Source organism: Eschrichtius robustus, chromosome 7 (genome assembly GCF_028021215.1).
Source record: "Eschrichtius robustus isolate mEscRob2 chromosome 7, mEscRob2.pri, whole genome shotgun sequence".
Lineage (NCBI taxonomy): Eukaryota > Metazoa > Chordata > Mammalia > Artiodactyla > Eschrichtiidae > Eschrichtius > Eschrichtius robustus.
In genome coordinates, this window is record NC_090830.1 from 2,132,085 (window position 1) to 2,152,056 (window position 19,972).

Sequence of the window (19,972 nt, forward strand, 5' to 3'; positions counted from 1 at the left end):
GACTGACACTGACATCCCCTCTTCACTTAACCGTTTTCTGAATGTCAATAAAATGTCAAGAAATACGCTGATGAACATTTGTCCAGAAAGATGGTATGAAAGAGAAAAGAGCCGCCATCTTTCACCATCTAGAAGGTGCATGGGTTTTGCTGCTGTGGTTAACTATCAGTCCTGGTGCCCATTATAAAACTCTTGGGCTGAGAGCTCAGCTGAAAAATGTATTCTGCAGGAGAGACCTGGAAGGCTCAAATGCAGAGAGAAGGGAAAGAAGGATGCTCTACAAATGTGCAGAGAATTCCCCCTGCCCAGTGATTTCCAAACTCTGATGGGCAGAAGAAATACCCTGGGGAACAAGTTCTCCTCCAGCTCTGGATTTCCTCTCCCTTCCCTCCCCCCCCAAATAAGGATCTCCCTTTAATTGATATGAAGACTACTGTGGCTTTTAGTGAGAGACACACATTAGGAGGTATACTGTACCATTAAGTCATATTATATCAAATACTATTACATAAAAATATATCATACACCATTATTAATTCATGCCAGAAACCAGTATATAAACCTTATCATATTAAACACATTAGTTTTTTAAAAACTTCCAGGCTACAACCAGGATCCTTGCCAAGCAAATCATGAGCATGTCTAGACCATCATACAGCACCATTTATTTTAGAATTGTAAAACTTAAAGTTGGAGAGTACTGCAGTATATAGTAATAGAGGAACAAAGAAATTCTGCAGAAACTTTTAGTTAGGCAAAAGAAAGATTTTTACCAACTCTTGTTTAAATATTTGCTAACTTTAAAAATGTCCCTTGGGAGAGATGCAAAACTCTAATGCAGACCTTGTGACAGATCATATAAAAAGAGAGATTTCTTAGTTCAACAATGAAGAATCATTGTAAGAAAAATACTTTCCCTCCATCCACCATCATTTTCGAAGCACAAAGACTTAATGAGTTTAATTGGTCAATACTACAAATATTTCAGGGTATATAATAAATTTGAGGAAGTATGTACATAAATCTCTTCAATTTCTAATACAAAGCATTTAAAATAAACGTTTAAATGGAAATAAATGTTACTCTTTAAAATGTAAAATTTTAAGGTCAAGGTCAACTACCTATAGTATAGTCTATTGTAATCAAATCTGAATAATCTGAAAGAATCATTTGATTAATAAGAACAGTATTATTTAGAGATACAGAGAAAAAAATTCTTAGACAAGAATTATAGATCTAAATGAAATTATGCTTATCAAACACAAACTTTTTTTTAAGAATGCAATGAAAGCCAAAATGTTCAATGTCCTGGTTTTTATTTATTGGATGGATGATTTGAATATTATCTAATTATTGGTTGGTTAATTACTGCAAAAATTTTGTAAATGTCTAACTTCATTAAAAATTGGATTAGCTTCTATTTAATAGACATTTTCTAGAAAATATAAAGTGAAAACTAAATGCTACTGAAAAAAGTCCATACCTGATTTTCAAGTAATCAACAACAGCATTGGCTTGTTTTACATCAAAGATATTCCATTCCTCATTTTTTTGTGAATGGGATGGTCCTATTTCAGCCATAACTTCTCTGAGCCATTTTATGCTGTCTTCTAAGGACATATGCAGTGCTGAAATAAAATCCAAAGAAGTCTAAAGCATTATTTTTATAGATGTTTTGGCAACAAAATAACCCAAGATGTCCTTAATGTGTAACAATTCCATTTTTTCAGTATTTGTGAGGACAAATGGTAAAACTATTGTTGTTTGTTTATGCTAATAATTACATTTTATGTAAAAGAACAGGAGCTTACACACCCAACAATTGTAAATTACCTTAATGCTATACAATTGTCTAAAGAGTTTGTTTCCATTTTAAGATGCAAAAAAAAAAAGAACCCTCAATCTATCTAAAGATTACTTTAGAATGGAAATGAAAAATTTTTTTATGATCTTAGATTAATAGATAGAAACGACACAAGGTTGGTTGGATTAGCTGGTAAGGAAGGCCCACAAGGTAGACTCAGCCACTGTAGACAGCAGAACCAAACCCAGAGCCGAAAATGTAAATGAACAGAGTCAACTAACACTCGGCCTTAGTTGATTGTTACCATGTGGGAATTTGGGTCTGAAGATTTTCAGTGGATGCCAGAAATATGGATTTTTATGTAAAAATCAAGATTTTTTTTTTCTTTTCCAAGCTACAGACATAACTTATGTAAGCTGTTTCTCAAATGTATGCCTGATGGTGGTGGTGAGAGCCAGATGACAGTGCAAAAAGAGTGACACTGACACCACTTTGCCACCATTACCAAAAATAAACAAGTGAATGATTGTGGTCTATTCTCTCGCAATTAAAAGCAAACAAACAACAAAGCAAAACTATCTTCTAAGGCATCTGTCTAGTTGAAAAAGAAGTAGATAAGTGTCAAAAGCCTTGGACTTAAATTTTATAACGTGTATAATACAAATATTAACCTCCATCTTCTTTTCATATTTTCACTTGTGGCAGACAAATATTATTTACAACACACACACACAGCTCCCTGCATCCTGAGGAGAATCCAGGTAACTGGAGTGTCCAAATTGTCCTTTGCTGACAAGTGAGGGGTGTCGGGACACGAGACCGAACAGCATGGAGGTGGAGAGTTGAAAGGCTCTAGGAAAAACAAGGCTGGATTGGTTGCTTGGAGGAGGTGATTGTCAGCTGGTGGCCAGGATGAGGGCCTGGGGGAGAACTGTGCTGAACAATGTGAATCCCACCTTCCCAATCCCAACCAAACTTCTGTCTCTCTTAGGAGACCATTAGTAAACTTTCCACGTCTTGTTAATGGGGTGGCTTTTTCAGGGAGGTAGAAGGGGAGAGTGCAGAGGAGTTATGAGAACACAGGCTGATTGTTAGATCCAATTATTTCTGGGTTACATAGCTTCTCTTTCTGGGATATAAGTGCTAGGTCCCCAAATTACTAATAAAATGACAATGAAGTAATTTAAAATTTTGGAAGACACTATAAACACCAACTTGTAATTTGTTTAGTCTAGATTCTTTTCTATGTGTAGGAATTAGAAAAGAAGCATAAAACTATATAACAATTAAAATCTGGTTTAATGAATGACAATTAGTCCAATTCTCACGGCCTCCTTCCAGATCCTGTTTTATGTCTGTCAGATACATAGAATTATTACTGGATAACTAGGCTTTCCTGTATCATTCTAAGTGGAGTTCAATTATTACTGAACATTTTTTCTTTTTTAAAAAAAATTAATTAATTAATTAATTAATTTTTGGCTGCATTGGGGTCTTCGTTGCTGCGCGCAGGCTTTCTCTAGTTGTGGTGAGCGGGGGCTACTCTTGGTTGCGGTGCACGGGCTTCTCATTGTGGTGGCTTCTCTTGTTGCAGAGCACGGGCTATAGGCGCATGGGCTTCAGCAGTTGTGGCTCTCAGGCTCTAGAGCTCAGGCTCAGTAGTTGTGGTGCACGGACTTAGTTGCTCTGTGGCATGTGGGATCTTCCCAGACCAGGGACTGAACCTGTGTCCCCTGAATTGCCAGGCGGATTCTTAACCACTGCGCCACCAGGGAAGTCCCTATTTCTTTTTCTATGATAAACTTCTTTTGAAAATAGTAAGATTAATTTCAGAAATGAAAAATCTGTTGGATAAAAGCAATTAAGAAATGAATGGATTAAAATCTGAATCATTTTATTAATAAAATGGTATTAATTAGAAATGCAGAGAAAAAATTTAGATGATTCTAATTCTAGATGTGATTATACTTATGAAGCACAAAAATTAATTTATATTACTATCTCCTTATGTTAAAATATAACTGACTCTTTAAAACTGTTTTTCTATGTCTAATGTCTTTCTACAGATAATGGCTTTAAAAATTAGGAAAGTTATCATTTCACTTATCTAACTGAAATGTTTGCTCTTTTAAAAATCACATTTAGTGATGTGATTAAAATATGAAAGACTAAACCAATTAAATACTAAGGGCTGTTAGAAATAAAATTTATCCTTGAAAATTTAGGGTAATGAAAGAACATATTATACTTATAATTAGCTGGAAGATTTAGATTGGTACCTCATAACTGCCATTTACTAGCTAGGTGATCTGAGTTTCATTTTCCTTATCTGTGAATGAGAATAATACCAGTTCTCAAAATAATAGTGCTGTTGTGAAGATCAAATAAGGAATGCATGGGAAACTCTTGGTAAACTGAAAAGATACATATACATTACATGTATATAGTGCTTTCTAGAACTCAGCCCAAAGCCAGGCACATCTCACGTAGTCAGGAGGATGGGCTCTCGCTCTCTGGGGTTCAGATTTAACCTCTCTGAATCTCATATATTCTTCTCATTTTTAAAATGAGGAGAATAATGGAACTATCTCATAAGACTGTGCATGAATTAAGTGCAAAAGTATTTGGAAAGCAAATGGCACTGTGAGTGACACAAGTTAATTCTATATAAATGTTAATTATTATTATTATCATTATCATCATCATCATTACTGTTTGGAGGAAAAACAATTCAACTTCATAGAACTAAAAAGCATTCTATGGTTATTTACCAAAGTCATGTTATATAGAGGAGAATCAATCTTGGCCCATCGGCCTAGATAGACGCCAAATACCCAGTCTAATACTCTACATCCTGTCCTTGGTCAGGCCCTGGAAAAACTAAAACTCAAAATGTATACTGTTAAGGGACTTCTCTGGCGGTCCAGTGGTTAAGACTTCGCCTTCCAATGCAGGGGGTGCAGGTTCGATCCCTGATCAGGGAGCTAAGATCCCACACGCTTAGAGGCCAAAAAATCAAAACATAAAACAGAAAGCAATATTGTAACAAACTCAATAAAGACTTTAAAAATGGTCCACATCCAAAACAAAAAATCTTTAAAAAATATATATATATATACTGTTAAGATAACTGTACAAATTCTACTTTCCATAATCTTTTAGTTTGATCTACTTTGATTCCAGGTGGGTTGTCTGTAGAATATCTTGTGGATAATGTAGCACAATCTGAGACAAGGGATAGATTGGAAAACGAATCAGTATAAAGTGACAGTCCCCACACTAGAATTCTATTAATAACCGTCGGCCACACCACAGCTCACAGCACAAACTGTGCTCTTTGGTGCTTTTTCTATGAAGATGTTGCCGATAGGATGGGAGCGCTCATTATGTGCTCAGGACTCCACCACCTCTTAGTTTAAGTATAAACATACTTTACCCTCCTTCCCTGGCACACTTGGCTAAGATTACATTCTTTCCTGATGGTAACTATAACCTTGTTAGGTCAAAAGATTTGAGAGGATTTTTTTTTTTCTGCCAGAAGGAAAACTAGATCCCTTGCTTTTTCCCGGTTAGGTTTTACATACGTACTTTCACTCTCTCATAGTTTATGAGTACTTGGATGGATCCTGCTCAAGTTTTAAAAATTCATTTTTGAACTGATATCAACAATATAAAGTTTCACATAAAAGAAATATTCATAAGTTATGTTATGGAAAACGTTTAAAATGGAAATCTCTTGTCAAATTTGGAATGTGAGATCCATGAAATTTTTCTACTTTCCTTTATTCTGTTTCTAGTTTGTGAATTCTCAGCTCAGAGGTTGCAAAGCTTAAGACTGTTCATGTCATGTATTTCTTTTTACAATTTAATTCATAGGTGACATATTCACATGGTTCAAAAAATATATGTGAAGGTGTATTGTGAGAAGACTTCCTCCAATCCTGTTGTCCATGTGCCCAGTTCCTACACCCTTCACACAGAAAATTTTATTAGTTTTTTCTGTATTCTTCCAGCATTTCTTTGTATATATCACAAATAAAGACATAGATAAATACTAATTCTGTCTGTTTTATAAACAAAAGAATACAATTCTGCACCTCACTCTACTCAGTAACAACATATGATACCTAGAAAACCTTCCTCATTCTTTCCTTTTTTACCGCTGCACAGTATTCCAATTTAGGGATAGGCTAATCCCTACAGGTAAATTTTTAATTTTGGAGTAGTTTTAGATTTACAGAAAAGTTGCAAGAATATCACAGAGAGTCCCCATATACCTCATACACAGTTTCCCCCATTGTTAATATAGCTATGGTACATTTGACACAACTAATGAGCAAATACTGATATATGATTATTATTTAAGTTCACCCTTTGGATTTCTTTAGTTTTTATTAAAGCCTTTTTTCTGTCCCAGGATCCCCTCCAGGACACATTACATTTAGTTGTCAAATCTCCTTAGACAGCACAGTTTCTCAGATTTTCCTTGTTTTTAAAGGCTTTGACAGTTTTGAGAAGTACTGGTCAGATATTTTGTAGTATGTCCTTAAATTTGGGTTTATCTGATACTTCTGTCATAATTAGACAGGGGTTAAAGGTTTTGGAGAGGAAGACTACAGTGCCATTCTCATCACATTATATCTAGGGTACTGCTATTTAACCTGGCTCATCACTAGTGGTGTTAGCCTTAGTCACCTGGCTGAGGTTGTATCTGTCAGGCTTCTCTACTATAAAGTTACTATTTTTCCCTCTTTCCATACTGACCTCTTTGGAAGGAGGTTTGCAGCCCTCACTTAAAGGGGTGGGGAATGGTGTTAACTTGTTGAGGGTGAAGTATCTACATAAATTATTGGGAATTTTACATGGGAGATTTGTCTATTTTACCCCAGTTAATTACTTATTCAATCATTAATTTCCATCAGTATGGATTCATGGATGTTAATTTTATACTTTGGATTATAATTCAATACTATGTTATTTCGTTCAAATTGTTCTAACTTTGGGCACTGGGAGCTTTTTCAGTTGGCTTCTCTATTTCTTTGACATACCCCCATCATTCTGTTTTTTTGGCACTTTCTTTTGGCCACTACAAGATACCCCCAGGCTCACCTTTTATGTTCCCTGCTCTAGGTCTATAATCAGCCATTTTTCTAAGGAGTCCTGGTTCCTTTTCTTGGAGAATGAAATTATAATCCAAGAACTGGGTCCTGGGTGGTATGCTCACTGCCACTGGATGTCACTGCTTTTTGGCCCTCTTTGTGAACAGAGCTAAGAAGTATGTGTATATATGTGTTTACACTTAACTATACAACTATTCATCTGTATATCTATTAAGTTAAACAAGAATTCACACTGATGTTTTCAGTTGATGTGTCTAATCTTTTGCTTTTTCAAACATTACTGCAACTAATGGCTTTACATACATGTCAGGTTACACGTGTGCCAGTGGATATGTAGGATAAATTCCCAAAAGTTGGATTGCTAGGAAGAGACAATACATTTGTCAAAGAGACAATACATTTGTAAATGTGATAGACAGCTGCTAACCTACATTCCACAAGGGGGTTTTTACTTCCATTAGACAAATAGAGAATACTTGTTTTCTTACAGCTTTAACAGCTGAGAATGCTACCAAAATTTTACAGTTTTGTCAATTTGATATATGACAAATGACATTTCTGTGTAGTTTTAATTAACATTTTTCTTATTATCTTTAAGGCTGAACTTTTCATTTGTTTAAGAATCATTTGTATTTCTTTAGTTGTATCCTTGGCATACTCTTCTATTGCACTATTGGTCTTTTTCTTCTTGCTTCTGCATGCTCTTTTTATATTACAGAACCTAATTGTTTGTTGATGTCAGAGATGCAATGTTTTTCCCAGTTTCTAATTCTTATTTTATTTTGATTCTGGTATTTTTTCATTGCAGACTTCTGGCTTTCATATATCAAATTTAACTATCTTTGTCTTTACGGCTTCAGAATTTTGAAGCATAATTATAAAGGTCTTCCCCATCCAAGGCTATAAATAAATTAACCCATGTCTTTCTCTGACATTTTTATGGCTCCACTTATTTTACATTTAAGAGTTTGATCCATTTGGATGTATTCTGGTTTATAAACAAAGACATGTTTGAATCCAATTTCATTTTATCTTTTTCTTGATGGATACCCAGTCGTCCCAGTATTATTTATTGAATAATTATCTTTTCACCGCAGATTTGAAATGCCATTTTACCAAATACTGAATTCTAGTGATTGGGTCAACTGCTTAAGTTTCTGTTGTGTTCCTTTGGTCTATTTAGTGATTCACCACTGTGTTCAAATACTTGAGATTTTATAACACTACTACTAGTACTACTACTACTAAGATACGCTAAAGCTTGTTACACTTTTAAAAGACAGTTTTTCTGGCTATTTCTATTTTTTTATTTTCCACATTTTTTTGTTAGAATCACCTTGCCTAGTAACCCACCCCTAGGCAAAAACATTAACAAAAAACTGTTGGCATTTTTATTGGCTTATTAATATTATAAATTAACTTGGTGAGATTTAGCATTTTTATGACATTAGGTCTTTCAAAGAACATTGTTTTTTCCAAATGTTAAAAACTTCCTTTGTGATTTTAAAATTCTTTGAAGTTTTCTTCATATAGGGCTTGTGCATTACTTTTTTTAAAGTTTATTCTGCATAGTTTCTATTTCTTGTTAGAGCGTATATATTTTCTTTCACTAAATCTTTTATCTTTGTTTTTATACATAAATATTATTAAAAATTATACAGTGAAATTGACTTTTCATTTTGGTGTACAGTTCTATGAACTTACACACTTGTAAAGATCATGTAACCACCACTACAATTGTGATACAGAACAAGTTACATCACCTCAAAAAACTCCCTCATGCTATCCTTTTATGTCCTCTCCTCACCCCAGCCTCTGGCAAACACTGATTTGTTCTGCACTGCTATAGTTGTGTCTTGTTGAGAATTTCCCAGCAATGTTATGATACAGTATACAATCTTTTGAGACTGACTTCAACTCAGTATGATGCTACTGAGATGCATCCAAATTGTCGTATCATGGTTCAATCACTTTTATTGCTGAGTAGTGTTCCATTGTATGGATGTACCATAGTTTGTTTACCTGTTCATCTATTGACAGACATTCAGATTTGTTTTCAGTTTTGAGCACTTATGAATAGAGCTGCTAGACAACATTCGTGCACAGGTTTTTGGGTGAACATATGTTTTTCTTTCTTTAGAGTAATGCCTAGGAGTGGGATGGATGGGATATAATTTTATAAGATGCTGCCAACTACTGTCCAGAGTGGCTGTGCCATTTTGCATTTCCACAAGCAAAGCATAAGAGTTCTAGGTGCTCTGTATCTTTGTCAGCATTTGGTATTGTCAGTATTTTTTAGTTTAGCCATTCTAATAGTTGTGCAGTGGTTTCATAGTGGTGTTTTTCTTTTCTTTGAACATCTTTATTTTATTTATTTATTTTTTATACAGCAAGTTCTTATTAGTTATCTATTTTATACATATTAGTCATAGTGGTTTTATTTTATACTTCCCTAATGACAAATGATGTTGAACAACTTTTCAGGAGTTTATTTGCTATCCTTATATCTTCTTTGGTGAAGGGTTTGTTCAAATTCTTTGCCCATTTTTAAAATAAGATAAACTTTATTTTGGAAAAGATTTATATTTATAGAAAAATTACAGAAATAGTATTGAGAATTCCTGCATACTCCACACAGTTTCTCTTATTTTTAACATCTAACATTGTCATGGTACCTTTATTTACTACTAATAAACCAATTTTATACATTACAATTAACTAAAGCCCATATTTTATTAGATTTCCTTAATTTTTACTTAATGTCCTTTTTCTGTTCCAGGATCACATCCAGGATACCACATCACACTTGGTAGTCATGTCTCCTGAGGTCCCCCTAGATTGATAGTTTCTCTGACTTTTCTTGTTTTTGATAACCTTATCAGTTTGAAAAGGACTGGTCAAATATTTTGTACAATGTTCCTCAGTTTGGGTTTGTCTGATGGTTAAACATAAGTTATGCGTTTTCATGGTTTTGCCCATTTTTAATAGGGCTGTTTGTTTTCTTAGTGTTGAGTTTTGAGAGTTCTTTATATATTACAAGTCCTTTTTCAGATATGTGATTTGCAGATATATTTTCCCCTGTCTGTAGTTTGTCTTTTCATTCTTTTAACAATGACGTTCATAAAACAAAAGTTTTAAAATTTGATGAAATCCAATTTTTTTTATGGGTCATGTTTTGGGGTTCACGTCTAACAACTTCTTGATAACCCAAGGTCATGAAGATTTTCTCCTATGTTTTCTTCTAAAAGATTTATAGTTTTACATTTTAAATTTATATCTGAACCATTTAGATTTAATTGTGTCAAGTGAAAAGTTCAGGTTGAAGTGTATTTTTTTCAAAATAGATGAGCAGTTGTTGTCCAACAACATTTATTGAAAAGGCTACCTGGTTCCACTGAATTGCTTTTGCATATTTATATTAAAAAAATCAGATGACCATTTTTGTGTGAGTCTATTTCTGAATTCTGTCTTCTGTTCCATCAATTTATGTGTTCATCTCTTCACTAATTCCACACTGACTTCATTACTGTAACTTTATAGTAATTCTTAAATTGAGTGGTAAGACGGATGCAGCTTTACTCTTATTTTTCAAAAAAATTTTAGCTGTTTTAGGTCCTTAGCCTTTCCATATAAATTTAAAAAAATCAATGAGTATGTCTAGAAAAAATCCTGCTGGGATTTGGATTGATACTGCATTAAATCTACAGATCAATTTAGAAGACATCTTTACCATGTGGAGACTTCTAATCCAAGGACACAGTATGTTTTTTCATTTGTTTAGGTTTTACTTCTTTTATCATCATTTTAGCATATAGTTGTGTACATTTTGTTAGATTTATACTTAAGTACTTCTATTATTTTTTGAGTTATTGTAAATGATATTATCTGTTAAAATTTTGGTAACCAATGTACATTGCTAGCGTACTGACATACAACTGACTTCTGTGTTTTGACCTTATTCCTGCAACCTTACTAAACTCATTAGTTCTAGGAATTGTTTTGATTCTGTGTAATTTTGTATATAGAGCATCATTTCATCTAAGAACAGGGACTGCTTGATTCCTTCCTTTCCAATCTGCATGTGTTTTCTTTCTTTTTCTCACCATATTGCACTTATTGCTAAGACTCCTATTCTTATGTTGAATAGGAGTGGTGAGAGAAGACATTCTTACCTTGACCCTGATCTTATAGGGAAAGAATCTGGTCTTTCTACCACTAAGTATGATGGTGGCTTTTTTGTAGATGTCTTTTATGAGGTTGACCAATATCACTTCTTTTCTTAATTTTCTGACTTTAAAAACATAATGAATGGATGTTGTATTTAGTCAAATGCTTTCTCTGCATGTATTTACATGATCATTTGTTTTTTCTTCTTTCAACTATTTACATTGATCAGATTTTCAATACTGAACCAGCACTGAATTTCTGGGATAAAGCCCAACTGGTCATGCGTATTATTCTTTTTATAAATTGGCTGATTCATTTTGATGACATTTTGTTGGGAATGTTTTTTATGTTCATTAGGGATATTGCTCTGTAATTTCTTCTCCTTCTCCTATCCCTACTCCCCCACCTTTCCTCTACTTTTTCTTCTCCTTCTCCCCTCACCTCTCCTTCTTCTCTCTTTCTCTTTGTCACCTTTTGGTATGAAGATAATTTTAGCCCCATAAAATGAGTTAGGAAGAGTTCTTTCCTCCACTGTTTCTCGAAGAGGTTATGTATAATTGGTGGTGTTTCTTCATTAAATGTTTAATAGAATTTTCCAGTGAAAACATCTCGGACTGAAGAAGTTTTTCCAGAAGTTTTTAGCAACAAACTCAATTTCTTAAATCATTATGGCAATATCAGGTTGTCTATTTCATCTTGGGTGAGTTTTGTTAGTTTGTGGTTTTTGAGAATTGGTCAGTTCCTTTTTGTTTTCTAATGTATGTATATAATTAGCATTCTCTTAATATTCTGTTAATGTCTGCAGGATCTTTAGTGATACCCCTTTTTTATATCTGATAATGATAACCTGTGCCTTCTATCTTTTTTCTTAGTTTTGCTTCATGTTTCTCAATTTTATTGACCTTTTCAAAGATCCTGATTTTTGTTTCATTGATTTTTCTCCATTGGTTTTCCATTTTCAATTTCATTGATTTCTGTTTATTTCTTTCTTTCTGCTTGATCCATGCTCTTTTTTTCTGGCTTCCTAAAGTTTAAGCTTATTCATTTTAGACTGTATTCTCTTCTAATATAAGCATTTACTGATAGAAACTTCCCTCTTATCATCAGCTCAACTGTATCACACAAATTTTCATGTTTTATTACCATTTACTTAAAAATCTTTTCTAATATCTGTTGAGACTTTCTCTTTGACTCACGGACTGTTAAGAACTGTGCTGTTTAATATCCAAGTGTTCAGAGATTTTCCTGACATATTTCTATTATTAATTTCTTGTTTAATTCCATTATGGTCAGAAAACATATTTGTATAATTTCAATTACTTTATTTATTTATTTATTTTTAAACATCTTTATTGGAGTATAATTGCTTTACAATGGTGTGTTAGTTTCTGCTTTATAACAAAGTGAATCAGTTATACATATACTTATGTCCCCATATCTCTTTCCTCTTGCATCTCCCTCCCTCCCACCCTCCCTATCCCACCCCTCTAGGTGGTTACAAAGCACTGAGCTGATCTCCCTGTGCTATGCGGCTGCTTCCCACTAGCTACCTATTTTACATTTGGTAGTGTATATATGTCCATGCCACTCTCTCACTTTGTCCCAGCTTACCCTTCCCTCTCCCCATATCCTCAAGTCCATTCTCTAGTAGGTCTGTGTCTTTATTCCCTTCTTGCCCCTAGGTTCTTCATGACCATTTTTATTTTTATAAGATTCCATATATATGTGTGTTAGCATACGGTATTTGTTTTTCTCTTTCTGACTTACTTCACTCCTACCTAAGGAGACAAAAGACTGTATGCAGAAAATTATAAGACACTGATGAAAGAAATTAAAGATGATACAAATAGATGGAGAGATATACCATGTTCTTGGATTGGAAGAATCAACATTGTGAAAATGACTCTACTACCCAAAGCAATCTACAGATTCAATGCAATCCCTATCAAACTACCACTGGCATTTTTTCACAGAACTAGAACAAAAAATTTCACAATTTGTATGGAAACACAAAAGACCCCAAATAGCCAAAGCAATCTTGAGAAAGAAAAATGGAGCTGGAGGAATCAGGATCCCTGACTTCAGACTACACTACAAAGCTACAGTAATCAAGACAGTATGGTACTGGCACAAAAACAGAAATAGAGATCAATGAAACAGGATAGAAAGCCCAGAGATAAACCCATGCACATACAGTCACCTTATCTTTGATAAAGGAGGCAAGAATATACAATGGAAAAAAGACAGCCTCTTCAATAAGTGGTGCTGGGAAAACTGGACAGTTACATGTAAAAGAATGAAATTAGAACACTCCCTAACACCATACACAAAAATAAACTCAAAATGGATTAAAGACCTAAATGTAAGGCCAGACACTATCAAACTCTTAGAGGAAAACATAGGCAGAACACTCTATGACATAAATCACAGCAAGATCCTTTTTGACCCACCTCCTAGAGAAATGGAAATAAAAACAAAAATAAACAAATGGGACCTAATGAAACTTCAAAGCTTTTGCACAGCAAAGGAAACCATAAACAAGACGAAAAGACAACCTTCAGAATGGGAGAAAATATTTGCAAATGAAGCAACTGACAAAGGATTAATCTCCAAGATTTACAAGCAGCTCATGCAGCTCAGTATCAAAAAACCAAACAACCCAATCCAAAAATGGGCAGAAGACCTAAATAGACATTTCTCCAAAGAAGATATACAGATTGCCAACAAACACATGAAAGGATGCTCAACATCACTAATCAGTAGAGAAATGCAAATCAAAACTACAATGAGATACCATGTCACACTGGTCAGAATGGCCATCATCAAAAAATCTACAAACAATAAATGCTGGAGAGGATGTGGAGAAAAGGGAACCCTCTTGCACTGTTGGTGGGAAGGTAAACTGATACAGCCACTATGGAGAACAGTATGGAGGTTCCTTAAAAAACTAAAAACAGAACTACCATACGACCCAGCAATCCCTCTACTGGGCATATACCCTGAGAAAACCATAGTTCAAAAAGAGTCATGTACCAAAATGTTCACTGCAGCTCTATTTACAATAGCCAGGACACGGAAGCAACCTAAGTGTCCCTTATCGGATGAATGGATAAAGAAGATGTGGAACATATATACAATGGAATATTACTCAGCCATAAAAAGGAATGAAATTGGGTCATTTGTAGAGACGTGGATGTACCTAGGGACTGTCATACAGAGTGAAGTTAAGTCAATTACTTTAAATTTAAGGTTGTTTTATGACCCAGGATACAGTCTACCTTGGTGAATGTTCCATACACACTTGAAAAGAATGACTATTCTGTTGTTTTGGGGTGTACTGTTCTCTGAATGTCAATTAGATCCAGTTAGTTAATGTTGTTTTTCTTTTGGTTTACCCTGTTTGTGGCCTAGTCAGCATCTTGAATTTATAGGCTTATGTCTTTTGCTAAATTTGGGAAGTTTTCATCCATTGCTTCTTCAAATGTTTGTTTAGCACTGTAGTCTTTCTCCTTTTGGGACTCTGATGATATGTATATTAGAACTTCCATTGTCCCACAGGTCCCTGAGGTTTTGTTCATTTGCTTGCCAGTCTTTTTTTCTCTGTATTGTGCAGATTGGATAATTTCTATTGCTCTATCTTCAAGTTCACTGATTTCTCCATTCTGCTATTGATTCCATCCAGTGAGATTTTAATTTTGGTCACTGTATAATTTGGTTCTAAAACTTTAATCTGTTTCTTCTTTATACCTTCCATTTCTTTCATGATTCTTTATATTTTAACATTTGTTTCAACAATGTGCACAACTTTTCATTTAAGTTCTTTTATAATAGCTATTTTGAAGTCTTTGCCATATAATCTCCATATCTATTTCATCTTATTGTTGGCAATAATAATATTATTATTTTCCATGCAGGTTGATATTGACATTGTTCTTTGCCCAGTAATTTTGGCAACAGTGTTGAAAGAATATGTTTCGAGACATGTAGTACTCAAAGATTCTACAAATATTTGTGTCATGAGGAAAAAAACAGCCAAAGTCTGTCTTTTTGATGATTTACTAAGAATTCTTTTTTGGAAGGTTGTAGTTCAACAACTGAAACTGAAACAATGTTATATTATTTATCAGGTCTCTTAATAAAATACGTATTTTTAATTGTAATACTAGTCTCAGGACTAACTACCTGAGACTTCAGTTTTTGTGTTAGTTTTATACTATGTGCTTATGTGCAGGATAATTTGAGATCAGTCAGTTAATATCATACATAATTTTTTTCATTACCAATTATTTTTTTCTTCTATTGGTACAGTTATTTATGTTTAACATGGCACCCATACCTAAGTAAAAGTAAAGATGAAATTCTCCTATTTGTAGAGAAGGAAAATAATGATTTCTTCTCCTCACATACAAGAACTACCAGTTCTTCCCTTGTTAAGGGTGATGAGGAGCAGGAAGAACACGTAGGGCAGAAGTGGCTTCTCTACTAATTCTGCTAACTCACTTAATATTTCCCCTGCATCTGTATAGTTAGAAATTGATACATAGAACAGAATAAGCTTTTTATGACCAAAAGCCATTCATAAATTTTACTAGGATGATGGTGACAATTCTTTAGGGGTGACAAGGTCTTCTATCTGCCCAAATTTAAAAAAAAGAAACTAAAAACAAGCAAACAACCAAAAAGAAAAGAAGAGACAAAAAGGAAGGAAGGAGGAAGGAAGAAAGGAAGGAAGGAAGGAAGGAAGGAAGGAAGGAAGGGAGGGAGGGAGGGAGGGAGGAAGGGAGGGAAGGAGGGAGGGAGGGAAGAAGGAAGGAAGATGTCTCCCATAGACACAAGCATGTCTTTCAACTGAGTCAGAAACACCTTTACGTTTATTGTGCTCAAGGTCTTTTGATTATATACTCTAAGATTGAAGTTCTAGTTCTTCCACTTCCCAGCTATGCAACTTTGTTCTCTGGACTGCTTGCTCAACTCTGAAATAGTGATTACGATACCTCCCCTGCAGGAGTTGCTCTGCATTCCATAATGTATGTTAAAGATTAGAACCAAACATATTGCCTAGCACAGACTTGGCAATAAATAAACGATAGATTTCTTTCTTTTCCTCCTTCAAAGTAGCAATTCTGTTTATTCTCAAACAAAAGTCATCACATTTAAAATTGCTCCAAGGAAGAATTTCCAAATTTCCTGTAGTAACTCATTTCAATTTTATGTAAGAAAAAAAGTCACAAAATATAAGTGTATGTGAATAATGTCTATTTCATGGGGTTTTGATATTGACCAAAGAACCTCCTCTTAACAGTAATCCTGAGATATCCCAATAATAATTACAGGTAAGATGAGATGAAAACACCTCAAAAAATGAAAAAATATCTAGATAAATCTGAGCTACTTGACATTTTGGGGATGGATGGCACTAATAAGATTTCAAAATGAAAGTAACATATCTGGCAAATTAATTACTATGAGAACTTTAGCCTTGTTAAGTATTATTTGAAGCTTTACAACTTAATGAAGATATGAACTATATTTTTGCTAAAAAACAATAAAATTAGGAACTTTTGCTGAAGAACATTAATTTAGACAGAAGAAGATTAATTTAGACAGTGGACTAAATTTTCTTTTCTTAAAAAAAGAAAAAATAATGTACTTACTTCTAAGATTATGAAGTAACATATCCAGTAAAGTCATAAATTTTGAGTATTGAATAATAGAAAAGTCCATTCCTCTTGCCCACAAAAATCCAGATACATAATAATCTAGTAGACTGGCTTCCTTTAAACAGGTTTGAAGATTTCTGAAATTCAAAAGCTTTTCCAGTTTCCTGTAACAGAAAAATCCAGATATTAAAATTGATTAAACAATGAACAGTTCCTTTTCTAAGTTTTGAAAACAGGTATTTTTCTTGAATGAAAATTCTCTAATGCTCATAATCTAAAAATATCCATGGTTATATCAAAAGCCTAAGTCAAAAATGGCGTTCAAAAGAGAAAGAGAGAGAGACAGCAAGAGAGCGAGCATGCATGCAAACTCTTATTGGTCTTCTTTCTCCACTTCTTCTTCTAAATCTCTTTCTCCTCCCCTCTTCATTTCATCTTTGAAGTATAGTAACTTTTCATGTTTTCCTTTTCCCTCAAATTCAATGTCTTTTTCCATGTATACAATCAAGTTTCTTTTATTTCTGACAATGTTCTGGAACTAGATTGTTAAATATTCATTCTGTTTTCTTTTTTAAATAATTCCAATTATGTATGTTTTACTCATTTTTTTCTATAACTGTAATTTTCTCTTTGAACTTCAAAAAAATTTTAAGTCAATTTCCTTTTCATTTTATATGCTTTCCTTGTTACTGTCTTCTATGTCCCTTGTGTTTTCAGCAGTGTTAATTCTCCTTTGGGCTGCTTATAACTTTCACCTCTGCGAGATCTCTCCTTTTCTACTTCTTTAAAAAATGTTTCATCACCTTTTCTTATCGCTACCTTGAATTTTTGTATCTGTCTTATGCTCTTGTGATTGCTTCGTAAGTGTTCTTAACTCATGGTAAATATTTGACCATTTTTGTTTGTTCATGGCCATATTCTTCTGGTGTATTTTCTTTGCCTGCCATTTCTTTTTTCTATTCTTCAATTTTTTTCTTGCAGTGTCTTTGTATGTAACCTCCTTGCTTAATGCTCAAACCTGGCCATATTACAAGATGTTTTCTATATGATATAATTTTATGTCAATTATTCTAGTTTTTATTCTTTTTTCAGTTAGTGGGAAAAAGGAAAAAAGTAGAATAGGTTCTCTTTACTATCACATAAACAATCTATTTCTTGTAAACATGGAAAGTATCTGCTCTAAGCCTGTGTATTCTGGTCTTGCTATTGCAAACAAGGGTTCTTGAAATGGCACTTCAGGGTCTTCTCCTCACCTGGGAGAATAAGTATATTTTTAAGCTTATTCTCAGATCTTCCACTATGTACATCCTCCTTGTAATTTCCCCTGCACTTCTGCTTGATCTACAGTGTTTCTGGTGGGCATCCTCACATTTTGCGGTCTGTGCTTTCAGCATCTCCCTGTTAGTAGAAATGGAATTGGTATTTCCTTGATGCCTATATGTGATTTCTGAGGGAATGTCTGTGTGTGTGTGTGTGTGTGTGTATATGTGTGTTTGTGGGTGTGTGTGTGTGTGACAACTTTATACTGCCATTTACAAAAAAAGAGTCCTTATTATTTACAATACTGAAATAAATCACACAATCAGAATAATGAATACAGCAAGATTAAACAAGTCTGGGAACAAATAAAGCTGATGTTGCATTTAACTCACTCTCTAACACACATTTCATTTACAGTAGTATCTGCGTAGACCCCAACACCCCAAAAGAGATCTGAGTCTTTTCAGCCAGTCGTGGTTCTCATCTCCCTTCTCATAATGCCATATAATGCCTTTCAGTATATGGCATTCTCTATAATAATTATTGATCTACAGTGAGCACTCTCCTAAATTGTTCTAGTTAATTCATAACTAATGGTAAGGTTCATTTTCTTCTGTGGAACAAAAATCAGAAGAGTAAGTAAGTAGCTTTGGCTGCTGCTGGCAGTTATTTTATAACCATAAGAAAAATTAGTCCTAAGACTAAGCCTTACTTCTTGATACTATTGAGGACTTGAGTCAACCAACCCTGGAGTCAATCTATCTCTGAATGTGATATTTTACATACGCGCGTGTATGTGTGTGTGTGTGTGTAAATGTGTGTATACTTTATTTTTAGGTCAATATGATCAGTTTTTTATGTTACATGCAATTAAAAGTATCCCAACTGATACATTTTGTCAAGCACACAAATCAAATGGTAGATGCAGAAATGAATGGGGAGGCAATCTGGGGAAGAAGGTTACCTCACTAGCCAGGCATCTTCCATTTGCACTGGATATCAGTCAGCAAGATTTATTTTCCATGTTTAATGTATAATACCATTTAGTCTTAAGTAAAAGTCAGTAAGAAAATGTCTATAGTAATAAAAACTTGTGGTATTTTAATGGAATCAACAAATAGGCCAATGGAACAGATAGAAAGCCCAGAAACAGACCCAATATATATGGGAATTGGTATATGACAGAGGTAGTATTTCAAATCAGTGAGGGAAGTATGAATTCTTCAAAAATGATGCTGGCAGCATTGACTATCCACATAGAAAATAAAATACTACCTCACCCAATACATGGATTAACTAAAACAACCCCATTAGTATTTTATTCTGAATTATATTCTTTTGACTCCCTAAATTTACCTACTTTTCACTCTACTGATTTCTGCTACCTAATGTTGCTAAGGAAAAGTCTGAGGCCTGCCTGTTAATTTTCCTCTCTAGGTGACTTTCTTTATCCCAGAGATGAGGTAATACATGAAGTTTTATTCTATTAAAATATTTAAATCAAAGCTTTTTTTTTTTAAATTTTATTTATTTATTTATTTTTGACTGTGTTGGGTCTTCATTTCTGTGCAAGGGCTTTCTCTAGTTGCAGCGAGCGGGGGCCACTCTTCATCGCAGTGCGCAGGCCTCTCACTGACGCGGCCCCTCTTGTTGTGGAGCACAAGTTCCAGATGTGCAGGTTCAGTAGTTGTGGCTCATGGGCCTAGTTGCTCCGCGGCATGTGGGATCCTCCCAGACCAGGGCCCGAACCCGTGTCCCCTGCATTGGCAGGCAGACTCTCAACCACTGCGCCACCAGAGAAGCCCTAAATCAAAGCTTTTTTTTGGCAATTTACAATAAGAGTATATTTGTTTGATAGTCTTGAACAGCAACTTTTCTTATTTTATCTTCTATCAAACTTTTATTTTATGAAGTTTCAAGTTTTTTTTCTGATACACTACGTTAGATGTATATTCTAGCAT

At 34.2% G+C, this 19,972-nt stretch overlaps 1 protein-coding gene across 2 annotated transcripts in view; it reads right to left on the bottom strand.

Moving 5' to 3' along the window:
- CABCOCO1 (ciliary associated calcium binding coiled-coil 1) overlaps positions 1-19,972 on the bottom strand; it is a 125,583-nt gene that overhangs the window by 92,101 nt on the left and 13,510 nt on the right. For both annotated transcript variants that reach the window (XM_068547482.1, XM_068547481.1), the window contains exons 3-4: positions 16,746-16,915; positions 1,484-1,628 (exon numbers count right to left, since the gene is read on the bottom strand). In XM_068547482.1, the coding sequence (XP_068403583.1) occupies positions 1,484-1,628; positions 16,746-16,915 (315 nt within the window). The remainder of the gene's footprint in view (positions 1-1,483; positions 1,629-16,745; positions 16,916-19,972) is intronic.